At 50.0% G+C, this 12090-nt stretch overlaps 1 protein-coding gene across 1 annotated transcript in view; it reads right to left on the bottom strand.

The window, feature by feature from the left end:
• LOC140426772 (regulator of G-protein signaling 14-like) overlaps positions 1-12090 on the bottom strand; it is a 136236-nt gene that overhangs the window by 81479 nt on the left and 42667 nt on the right. Inside the window, exon 2 of the mRNA XM_072511927.1 lies at positions 277-298. Coding sequence (XP_072368028.1) covers positions 277-298 — 22 coding nt within the window. The remainder of the gene's footprint in view (positions 1-276; positions 299-12090) is intronic.

Below are 12090 nucleotides of genomic sequence, written 5' to 3' on the forward strand. Positions count from 1 at the left end.
ATTTAGGAACGACAGCAAGGAAACATATTTTCACATGATTGGAAACCCACAGCTCAGCCCCTGGAAGACTGAGGTTGCTGTGGGCCAATTGAAATTTTCAAAGTTGATATCCATGGATTGTTTTTGGGGTAACAGTATCAAGAGGTCAAGGCAGATAAATGGAGTGATGGATAATGGTTTGACCTGTTCTCCCTTAACCCCCAATGATCTGACACCCAAGTTTCTAATCCTACCACAAGTGTCGTCCATTGCTTGTCTCCATTCCAGTATACTAACCTCCATCAGAAACGGCCATTGCCTAGAAAAGAATATAGAAATTGATGAGAGATTTCATTCACAGTGCTGTGGCAGATTAAAACAGTTTTACTTTACAGTATTCATGACCCCGTGCGGACTTGAAAATATCAACTCTGTCACTCACAACTCCTACCCGATTTCTAGATACCAGTTATAAATATCAGCAGTAATTCCCTTCGTCGGAAAGGATAACTGTTTCTCTCACAGGTCATAGAAATATAGCTGTACCGAAATGGCCATATACTTCCACCTCTCCAACACTGTCTACCGTTTTATGCCATGTTATGGGTACTATCTAAACGCTGTTTGTCATTATGTTATTTTGGTTTTGGTATTGGTATTTTTGAAAAGATAATTTGCAGGTCCCTGAGGTTTTGAGCATGGCTCCAAATCGAGTGGAGCAGGAAAGTGTCATGATATTCAAACACACACATCATGATAGACACACCAACAGACAAATCAGCACACACAACATGACAACCAATCATAGACAAGGACAGAGACAGTATAAGAGAAGAAACACGACACCTGGTGGCCAGTAGATCTGGAGACCAGGACAAGGACAGGACCTGATTAACATCACACACAGGGAGTCACCATGTGCAGAGTATCAAGACAAAACTGTAAATAACAAGTTGAAATAAAACAGCGTTGTACCAAATACTACCGTGTTGGTTCATCTGTACATCAGAACACCCAACACTACATGGTACAGGAGTGGATCGATACCTGCCGGCAAACCTGCCATCCTGAGATATGGACATCACCAACACACCGCAGCCGTTGCAAGTCGCTGGGAACCTTGGCACCAATTGGAAGCTTTTCAAGCAGCGATTTGAACTGTACATGCGAGCCAACGAGAAACAGAGTGCCTCGGACGAAACAAAGATTGCGATGCTCCTCACCACCGCAGGTCAGCACACCATCGATGTATTCAACTCACTGGTGTTCGCGGAAGGCGAGAACAAATCTAAGTATGACACGGTCCTCCTCAAGCTAGACCAGCACTTTAACGTTGAAGTGAATGAAAGTTTTGAAAGGTATATCTTTCAGCAACGCCTGCAAGGTAAGGATGAGCTCTTTCAACCCTTTCTGACGCACCTCCGCATACTCGCGCAGTCCTGCGGTTACGGCAACACCTCAGAGTCCATGATCCGGGACCAGATTGTTTTTGGTGTTGCCTCCAGTGGCCTACGCCAGCAGCTTCTTTAAATTAAAGGCCTGACCTTAGCGTCTGCGGTGGAAGCTTGTGTCCTCCATGAAAATGCAACCAGCCGTTTTGCCCAATTTCAGGTGACCGAGTCAGCACGGAGGGGGTCCCTAGCCATCGAATCGGCAAGCCAGGCTGCCCACGAGGCCGAACGCATCCAGGCAATTGATTATCTCCCGGCCCGCGGCCCGGACGAGGGCGGCCGTTTCCCGCGCTTGTGCGCGCCTAAACCAACGGCAACATCGAGGGACGCACTGCGCAGGCGCGCCCGATGCAAGACCGAACTGCGCATGCGCAGTGGCGTAACGAATGCCGTGACGTCATGATGTGCGGCAACTGTGGAGCTGTACATTTAAAAGGGCAATGTCCTGCTAAAAACCGACAATGCCTACGATGTGGCAAGATGGGCCACTACGCTGCCTACTGTCGACCGGTTCAACTGATGGATCCTACACATCTCCGACAACCTCGCAGACACGTCAGGACCGTCCAGACCGTACATCAGGATATCCAGCCAAATGACACAGATGACCAAGATGGCTTCCGGGTTTCAGTCATTGATGTGACCAGGGTCAACACCATCAATCCGGCCGATGAATGGAGTGCCACCCTGACGGTCAACCCAAATTCGTCGCACACCTACTAGATTGGACTTATGAGACTGTTCACACGTTAAAGTTGAAACACTATTGCATTGTACCATGTTACTGTTTTATCATTCCAGATATCGTTTGACCGGACCACACTTCAAAGTTTTTCATCTTCCTGTTTTGTTATGGTACAACCTCGTTAGCATGACAGACCCGACATCGCCCCATGTATATAGTTACGCCACATGCACCTGCTGTAAATATCACGCACACACACTTTTAGATGCACTCACGACACATTCGTATTTATAACCACGTAGGCACATAATTTTGTAAAAAAGGGGGGATGTCATGATATTCAAACACACACATCATGATAGACACACCAACAGACAAATCAGCACACACAACACGACAACCAATCATAGGCAAGGACAGAGACAGTATAAGAGAAGAAACACGACACCTGGTGGCCAGTAGAAGTGGAGACCAGGACAAGGACAGGAACTGATTAACATCACACACAGGGAGTCACCACGTGCAGAGTATCAAGACAGAACTGTAAATAACAAGTTGAAATAAAACAGCATTGTACCAAATACAACCGTGTTGGTTCATCTGTACATCAGAACACCCAACACTACAGAAAGTTTGATTGCTGGTCTCCATTAATATCATTGTAGGTAGCAGTACTAGTGTTTGATGGACCTGATAAAATTCTTCGGGGCGGTAACAGACATGGAGGATGGGGGAAATGGAATGGCTGCAGTACACATGGACTTCAGGAAGGCTTTGACAAGGGAATGCACAGGAGACCAGTGGAGGCAATTTCAATATATGGTATTAGGAGGAGGACAGAAAACTGAACTAAAAATCCATCGTGAGAGAAAACAGAGTGCAGGAATCAAGGGCAGATTGATTGGAGGAGTTTTGCACTATCCATAGGATCTGCTGCATACTGTACACTGTACATTTCAAGGTTTGGATAGATGCCTAGAGGGAGCGGGGCTGAAAGTTGCAGGTGACATCAAAACATGAGATACAGGTAATCCTTTTAAAAACCAAAGCAAAGTCCAAAGGGAGGGTGGGAGAATCTTCAAAAGAACCTACAGATAGAATCAAATGTAATTAAGTGTGAGGTTTCACTTGGGTGAAACAAAATATACAGAAATGATTATACAGAGAATCAAGGTAGGTTTTTTTCATATTTCCAATTAAGGGGTAATTTAGTGTGTTGGGTTGTGGAGGTGAGACCCAAAAAGACACAGGGAGAATGTGCAAACTCCACACGGGCAGTGACCTGGGGTTGGGATTGAACCTGGGACCTCGGCGCCACAAGGCAGCAGTGCTAACCACTGCACGCCATGCCACCCGGAATCAAAGTTGATGATGTAGAAATGCAGAGGGATTTAGAGGTGTAGGTTAGGACATTTAAGGCAATCCCAGGTTGAAAGGCTATGAAAAAAACAGCTAATGGAATTCCACGTTTTATTTGGAAATATACATCAGTACAGGTACATACCTCTCAGAAAAGATTCAACAGAATTGTTCTCTTTTCTCCAGCAAAGAGAAGGCAGAGGGCAGGGGTAAACTGACAGAGACCTCTTAAACTAGCGAAAGGATTTGAAAGGTTGAGCATGTCTTTCCCCGGAGGCCACCAATATAAGATAGTCACCAGTCAATTCAATAGGAAATTCAGGAGAAACTGCTTTACCCAGAGAACGTGCGGCGGGATTCTCCGAGCCTCTGCGCCGGAATCGCGCTCGGCGCTGGGGTGGAGAATGGGCGTCAAACCCGCGATCGGGTCTGACGCCGCTCCCACGATTCTCCGGTCGCTGGAGAATCGTCGCGAATCGGGCACGCGCGATCAACACGGCCATTGAAAAAGGCCCCTGCGACGATTCTCCAAAGTCAACTGGCCGAGTTCCCGCCGGCATGGTTCCACCCAGCAGGCAGTCAGAGTGGCGGCTGCGGACACAGTCCATGGCCGCCCTGGTGGGGGGCAGGGGGATTCTTCGCTGGGGGGCCTCCAGGATGGCCAGGGTTCCGATCGGGGGGGGGGGGGGGCGTGCGATCTTGGAGGGGCCTATGTTGTCGATGCTGGCCCGCGGTGCGCTGGCAACGCCGTGCGCATGCGCAGACCCCTGACCGGAAGTGCAGGGCCCCGTATCGGCAGCCAGAGCTGCGAGGAGCACTCCAGGGCCATGCGAGGCCCCTGGAAATCACAGAATCATCCTGGACTTACGCGCATTTCTTTGCGGGCATGGGGCATAGCCCCATGACTGGAGAATTCTGCACGTGGTACTTGCAATCACAGGAGTAATTGAGGCAAATAGCAAAGGTGTATGTAAGATTAACATATTAGGATTGGCAGATTATGCTGATAGGGTTACAAGAAGAGGGGTGGGAGGAGGCTCGTGTGGAGCTAAAGCACATGTAAAGACAAGTTGGGCCAAATGGTTTGTTTCTGTGCTGTTAAGTCCTGATTCTATGCAACATAGAGCAGCAATGGACAAAATCAGACTATTTCGAACCTTAGTAATATGCAATACTAGGGAAAAGACATTGACGCTTTAGAATCCATAGAATCCCTACTGTGCTGAAGGAGACCATTCGGCCAATCAAGCCTGCACCAAATCTCTGAAAGAGTTCCCCACCCAGTCCCAACCGCCCGTCCTATCCCCTTAACCCCACCTAACCTGTACATCTCTGGACAGTAAGGAGCAATTTAGAATGGCCAATCCACCATCCTGCGTATATTTGGACTGTGGGAGGAAACCCAGAGCACCCAGAGAAAACACACGGAGACACGGGGAGAATGAGCAAACTCCACACAGACAAGTCACTCAAGGCCAGAATTGAACCTGGTTCCCTGGCGCTGTGAGGCAGCAGTGTGACACCAAGAGAAAGGGACAACTCAGAGAGAAAGGTCCAACACAGATTCAGTAGGATGTTGGCTGGTTTGACAAAATACAAATGCAAAGAAAGATTGGAAAAGATGGAGTTTAGTTGTCAGAACGTGACAACAGCAACATGGGGCAGGATTCTCCCATACCGGGCGGGGAGGGGGTTTTGGCGTAATGGAGTGGCGGGAACCACTCCGGTGTCGGGCCGCTCACCTTGAGGGGCTAGGCCCGCACCGGAGTGGTTTCCGCTCCACCGGCTGGCGGGAAAGACCTTTGGCACCACGCCAGCCGGGGCCGAAAGGTCTTCGCCGACCGATGCGGGTCCGCGCATGCGCGGAACCGTCAGCGGCTGCTGATGTCATCCCCGCACATGTGCAGGGGAGGGGGTCTCTTCCGCCTCTGCCATAGTGAAGACCATGGCGAAGGCGAAAGAAAAAGAGTGCTCCCACGGCACAGGCCTGCCCGCGGATCGGTGGGCCCCGATCGCGAGCCAGGCTACCGTGGGGGCACCCCCCGGGGCCAGATCACCCCACGCCCCCCGCCCCTCCCCCCCCCCCCTCCCAGTACCCCGGAGAAAGGTGGTTTGATTCACGCCGACGGGACAGGCATTCCAGCAGCGGGATTTCGGCCCATCGCGGGCCGGAGGATGGGCGGGGGTGGGCCCGCCGACCGGCGCGGCACGATTCCCGCCCCCGTTGAATCTCTGGTGGCGGAGACTTTGGGACACGGCAGGGGCGGGATTCACGCCAGCCTCCGGCGATTCTCCGACCCGGCGTGGGGTCGGAGAATCCCGCCCCAGGTATTTACATAACACCATTAATAAAGCAAAATGTCACAAGACAGTTCACAAGAGCGTGATCAATCAAACATTGACATCTAGTCACATAAGGATGTATTATTATAGGGCTATGACCCAAAGCTGGTCAAAGAAATTATTTTAAGAAGCATCTTGTAGGAGACAGGTGAAGAGGCACCAGGTTTTAGGGTGGGAATGCCAGAGCTTTAACACTAAGGTGGCAGAAAGCACAGACAGCAATGGTGAAGTGATTAACACCGAGCATTGAGGGAGTCCAGAGACCTTAGACGGTTTGAAAGCTGGAGGAGTTTGCAGAGAGAGAGAGGAGCCAGACAACGGAAGAATTTGAAACCAAAGAAAATAAATTTTAAAATTGAGGCATTGCCAGACCGGGAGCAAAACGTAAGCCAGCAAGCACTGGGGTGACGTGTGAACACTAATCGGAGTGAGTTAAGGTACGGGCAACAGAGCATTAGAATAACACAAGATGTGTACATGGGAGACAATGGGAGGCTGATCAGGACCTCAGTGGAAAAGCCACGTCACAAGGTAAGAGGAGCACGGATGAGGGCTTTAGCAGCAGATGAGCGACGACAGGGTTAGAGTCTGGCAGTGTTATGGCAGGGAAGTAGCAATCTTTCTTGACAGAACTCCAAAGGTGTTGGACTTTTCTCTCTGAGTTGTCCCTTTATCTTGAGTCAGATGCTCACAAGCACAGCACCAAAGTTGCAGTGGTTTTGATTGGAGGAAATTTCTGCCCATCCAAAGATGTAAGTCGGACAAGTAACGTCACATATCAGTGACAGAAGAGAGGTCAAGTGAAGTGAGTTAACGCAGGGACCAACAGCTTACCTGCAGAAACTGCCCACTTTTCTTTTTTTTTAAATTTTTTAATTAAAGTTTTGCAAAGTTTTTCATAATAAATAGTAATAATCCTAACACAGCAAAATAGAGTGAACATTAACATAGTGCAAAAAGAGAATATACAATAGCAATTGACTAGACGTGACCCCATGCGCCTCAGTCTTCCCATACCCTCCCAACAGAGCACTCACCCCCACTCCCCTATGGGTCGCTGCTGCTGCTGACATTTTAATTTTCCCTGAGAAGCCATTGGATGCCGCTCAACAGCAGCAGCTCTGTACACTTGGCAAAATTATTTACACACATAAGTAGGCATCTGTTCGTGGTGTTGTCGTCCCTTGCTTTTTCCAGACGGAGTTCGCTGCCGTTGTCGTCTCGTGCGCACTTCCGCTTCTGCGGCCCTCCCGTCTTCCCCGTTTTTCTATTCTGGGGAGGAGGGCGGACGCCCTTGCCTTTGCCTCCCTGATCGCCCGCCGTAGAATCCCGTTCGACTGGCGGTCAGCAGCATCACCCAAATCTGCAGACTGGCTGTCCGACCTCTCAGAATCTCTCCAAATGGAGAAAATTAAATTCGCCATCCGAGGGTCAGACGACGGCTTCCACAGAACGTGGGAGCCATTCACCCAATTGTTCCGGGACCTGTTTGTAGCCAACAAACAAGCAGAAGAATAGCCAGGTAGCCAAGAACCAGGGGAAAGCAGCCAAAGCATGAGAGGGAGAGATAGACTGGGAAGGGGCAGCTAAATCTAAGAGGAAGGAAAGGTGAACCATGGGCCGGGGGGGGGGGGGGGGGGGGGGCAGAAGCGGGGAGTAGGGGGTAGAGGGAAGAGACAGGGAACAATAGAGGAGAGCCAGGGAGGAGGAGGGAGGAGGCAGGGAAATGTGAACTGCCCACTTTTCTGATGATGTCACCAAGGGAAGCATGTGGATGAGAAGTAGGTAGTACCAGGATAGTTCCTTGGGGGAACGCCACAGATGACAAAGTTGGAGCAGGAAGAGAAGCCATTTTAGGTGATTCTCTGGCTATGATTCGACAGGTAAGAATGAAACCAGGTGAGTGCAGTCCCTGGAAGACAGTGGAGAGGCATTGGACGAAGATGGTGTGGTCAACCATGCCAAAAGCTGCAGATCATAGAATGATAGAATCCGTACAGTGCAGAAGAGGGCCATTCGGCCCATCAGGTCTGCACCCATCCTCCGAAAGAGCACCCCACCCAGTCCCAACCCCCCACCCTCTCCCCATAAATCCACCTAATATTTGGACACTAAGGGGAAATTTAGCATGGCCAATTCTAAGATACTACTCTGCCTAACCTGTACATATTTAGAAGTGTAGATCTTTAGATGGGTCAAGAAGGATATTGAGGGATAATTTACCATGTCACAGTCACATAGGATGCCATGTGTGACTTTAATAGAGGCTGTTTTAGTACTGTGATAGAAACAGAAAGATGATGGTAAGAAATCAATCCTGGAATTGGTTTAGAAGATAACAACATATTCAAAGACTTTGGAGAGGAAAGCCAAGTGGGAGACGGATGGTCGTTTGGAAGGACAGAAGGGTCAAGGGTGTTTTTTTTTTAAGAGTGGGTCAATGATGGCAGATTTAAAGGCGAGAGGAGAGTATGTGAATAGAGGGAACCATTAACAATGCCAGGAAGGGAGGGTTGATGGTTGCCAGTTTAGTAAGAACAGGATCAAGGGAGCAGGAGGTGAATTTTGTGAACAAGGTGAGCTGGGAGAGGACATGATGGGTATGAGTTGGGACTTACGGTGGCAGCCATGTGCAGAGCGGTCGCACAGAAGGTGGCTCTTGTCTAGAAACCTTGATTAAGGCCCTTTAGCCCCAACGAATGAGCTCCAAAAGAATTAAAAATCACCCAAATCAACTCCCCATTGACCGCAATGACATCCAAAGTGCTGAAGAACCAGCAACCCAGCCAAAAAACTTCCAAAGAGGAGGAGAGGAAAATCTCAGCCTCGGAGTAGCGGAGCCCGTGTGGCAGCAAGGAACCAATGACGATGGTCCCAGGCGCTGATGGAGAAAATTATGGGTCCCATCACCTCCGAGCTCCAAAAGTATAGAGAGGCAATGAAACAGGACCTTGCGGCAACCATGGAGGCGTCAGTTGAGGCTGCGACAGCCCCCATGAGGGGGCAAAATGGAGTGGAGACTTGAGGCCCAAGAGGCAGTGACACAGGACCTTGAGAAAGCCGCCACGGACCAGGGGGATCTGAACATGGCCCTCGAAGCCAAGTGGCGAGGCTGGTCAAGACACAGAAGGGACTGAAGGAAAAAATTGATGACCAGGAGAACTGATCATGTCAGCAAAATCTGCGGATCATGGGGCTACTGGAGATTCCGGAGGGGAGGAACTCACGGGGTATGTGGCAGTGATGCTCAGGAAAAGAGGAAGCAGACAGTGGACATCTGGAATGGCCCGATAGCCAGGCCCTAGGGGGAGTATGGCTGACCCCACAGGAGAGGGGGGGAAGAAGCGCCCCATCAAAATAGCTACATGGAATGTGAGAGGCCTCAATGGGTCAGTGAAAAGACCCAGATTCCTTGCCCATCTCAAAAGCCTGAGGGTGGATGTAGCCTTCCTATAGGAGACGATTCTAAGAGAGAGGGGCCGTCTGCGGGTAAGGAACGGCTGGGTGGGACAAACATTTCATTCATGTTTCGACACCAGGACAATTGGGGGTGGCCATATTAGTCAGCAGGACAGTTGCGTTCATGGCAACGAATACAGTGACAGATCCAGGGGATCGATTCGGCACGGTCAGCAGGACCCTGGAAGGGACACCTGTAGTACTGGTAAAAATATACGTCCCAAATTGGGACGACACAATTCATCAAGAAAACGGTGGTCAAAATCTCTGACCTAGACATCTACTGACTCACCATGGGGTGGGGGGTGGTGCCTTTAACTATGTGCAGGATCCAAAAATGGACAGATCCATCCCCATGGAGAAAACCATAGCAGGAATGGCTCGAGAGCTGAACACCTTTATGGGGTAGATGGGGGGTACAGACCCATGGAGGTTCAACCACCCGAGATAAAAATAATTCTCTTTCTTCTCCCACGTGCACAAGGCCTACTCACGTATAGACTTTTCATTGTAGGGAAAATGGTGCTTCTGGGATATTGAGGGCGGAATACTCCATGATCGCTACCTCCGACCACATGCCTCATTACATGGACGTAAAGTTGGAGAAGGACCAGACCCAACGCTGCCCCATGGAGGCTGGACACAGCCCTCCTCGCCGATAGGGAATTCTGTATAAAAGTATCACAAACCATTGATGGTTACGTAACCAGCAACCAGACGGGAAAGTCTCACCCTCCACGTCTGGGAGGCACTGAAGGTGATGATTAGGGGGGAAATAATAGCTTATAGGGCCTTTAGGGGCAAGAGAGAAAGGGCAGCCAGGCAGGGGCTGATCGACTCCATACTGAAGGTGGATCGGTGGTACTCCACATCTCCAACTGTGGGATTGTTGGCAGAGAGGAAAAAGTTGCAGATGGAATTCGATCTGTTCTCCACGAGGAAAGCAGTGCTACAGCTCCACCAGTCATGGGGGGGCCTTCTACGAACATGGGGACAAAGCCAGCCGCATGCTGGCGCATCAAGAAAGCAGGCTGCTGAAAAAGAAATAGTGCAAGTTAGGGACATGAATGGTAGGGCGGTGGCAGTCCTGAATAAGGTTAATGAGGCCTTTGCAAACTGTTACCAGGGCCTGTACACTTCCGAACCACCGGTGGAGGACTCAGCGATGAAACAGTTGCTAGACAGACTGGAAATCTAGACAAGGTGGTAGCACTGGACTGGTCAGGTGGGGAGAAATGTGACGACATATACGGATGACTCAAAGAAGAGAGCAGGGCCCCACTGATACACGATGGAAATGGGGGAAGGAATTGAGTGTGGGGATAGGGGGAGTACTCTGGACTGCACAGGGTTAACCCCACCTCCTCGTGAGCAGGGCGAAGCCTGGTGCAGCTCAAGGTGGTGCACCTATCCAGGTCACGCATGAGTGTATTCTTCCCTGAGGTGGAGGACAAGTGCGAGTGGTGTCAAGTGGGCCCGCCCAACCATATCCGCATGTTCTAGTCCTGCCCCCGACTCAATGAGTTCTGGACAGCCTTCTCCCCCTTGTCTGCGTGGGTTTCCTCCGGGTGCTCTGGTTTCCTCCAACAGTCCAAATATGTGCAGGTTAGGTGGATTGGCCAAGCTAAATTGCCCTTATTGTCCAAAAAAGGTTAAGGGGGTTACGGGGCTCGGGTGCAAGTGTGGGCTTAAGTGGGGTACTCTTTTCGAGGGCCGGTGCAGACTCGATGGACTGAATGGCCTCCTTCTGCACTGTAAATTCTATGATCACAGATGTCAGTCTACTTCCAGTACGATTCATTGATATATTGATATCAAGAAATTGCTGGAGGCACTGGATACTGCAAAGGCTAAAGGTCCTGACAATATTCTGGCAATAGTACTGAAGAATTGCACTCCAGAACTTTCCACACCCCTAGCCAAGCTGTTCCAGTACAGCTACAACACTGGCATCTACCCGGCAATGTGGAAAATTACCCAGGTGTGGTATGGAAACAAGAATCAGGACAAATCCAACCCAGCCAATTACCGTGCTATCCGTCTACTCTCCATCATCAGCAAAGTGATGGGAGGAGTCATCAACAGTACTATCAAGCAGCACTTACTCAACAATGGCCTGCTCACAGACACTCAGTTTGGGTTCCGCCCGGGTCACTCAGCTCCTGAACTCATTACAGCCTTGGTTCCAACATGGACAAAATAGCTGAATGCCAGAAGTGAGGTGAGAGTGACTGCCCTTGACATCAAGACAGCATTTGACTGAGTGTGGCATCAAGGATCCCGAGCTAAACTGGAGTCAATGGGAATCAGGGGGAAAACTCCGCTAGTTGGAGTTATACCTGGCACAAAGGAAGATGGTTGTGGTTGTTGGAGTCAAACATTTCAACTCCAGGATGTCATGATATGCAGACATGCAGATAATGATATACAAACAGGCACAGACCCGGCGCGTTCAGAGTGTGCAACAACGATTACAGGATTCTGATCCTGGCAGCACAATGGATCCAGAGGAAGAATGCCTGGACTCCGCCTACTCTGTGAGCATCATTACCAAATGTGAATATGCCACATCCAACTCATCACAAATTCAATCCATCCTCGCTGTGGATTCTGCGGATGAATGGCGTGCGGTGATGCAGGTCAACTACTGCTCAGTCCAGTTTAAGCTGGGCACAGGTGCTTCTGCCAACCTCCTCCAACAGGCAGATTTCAAACGCATCAAGAAGCCCCCCAATGTCCTTCCAGCAGCCTGCAGGCTCCTGAACTACAACGGAAATGCCATCACGGCACTGGGATCCTGCCATCTACTCGTCT

Source organism: Scyliorhinus torazame, chromosome 7 (assembly GCF_047496885.1).
Source record: "Scyliorhinus torazame isolate Kashiwa2021f chromosome 7, sScyTor2.1, whole genome shotgun sequence".
Classification (NCBI taxonomy): domain Eukaryota; kingdom Metazoa; phylum Chordata; class Chondrichthyes; order Carcharhiniformes; family Scyliorhinidae; genus Scyliorhinus; species Scyliorhinus torazame.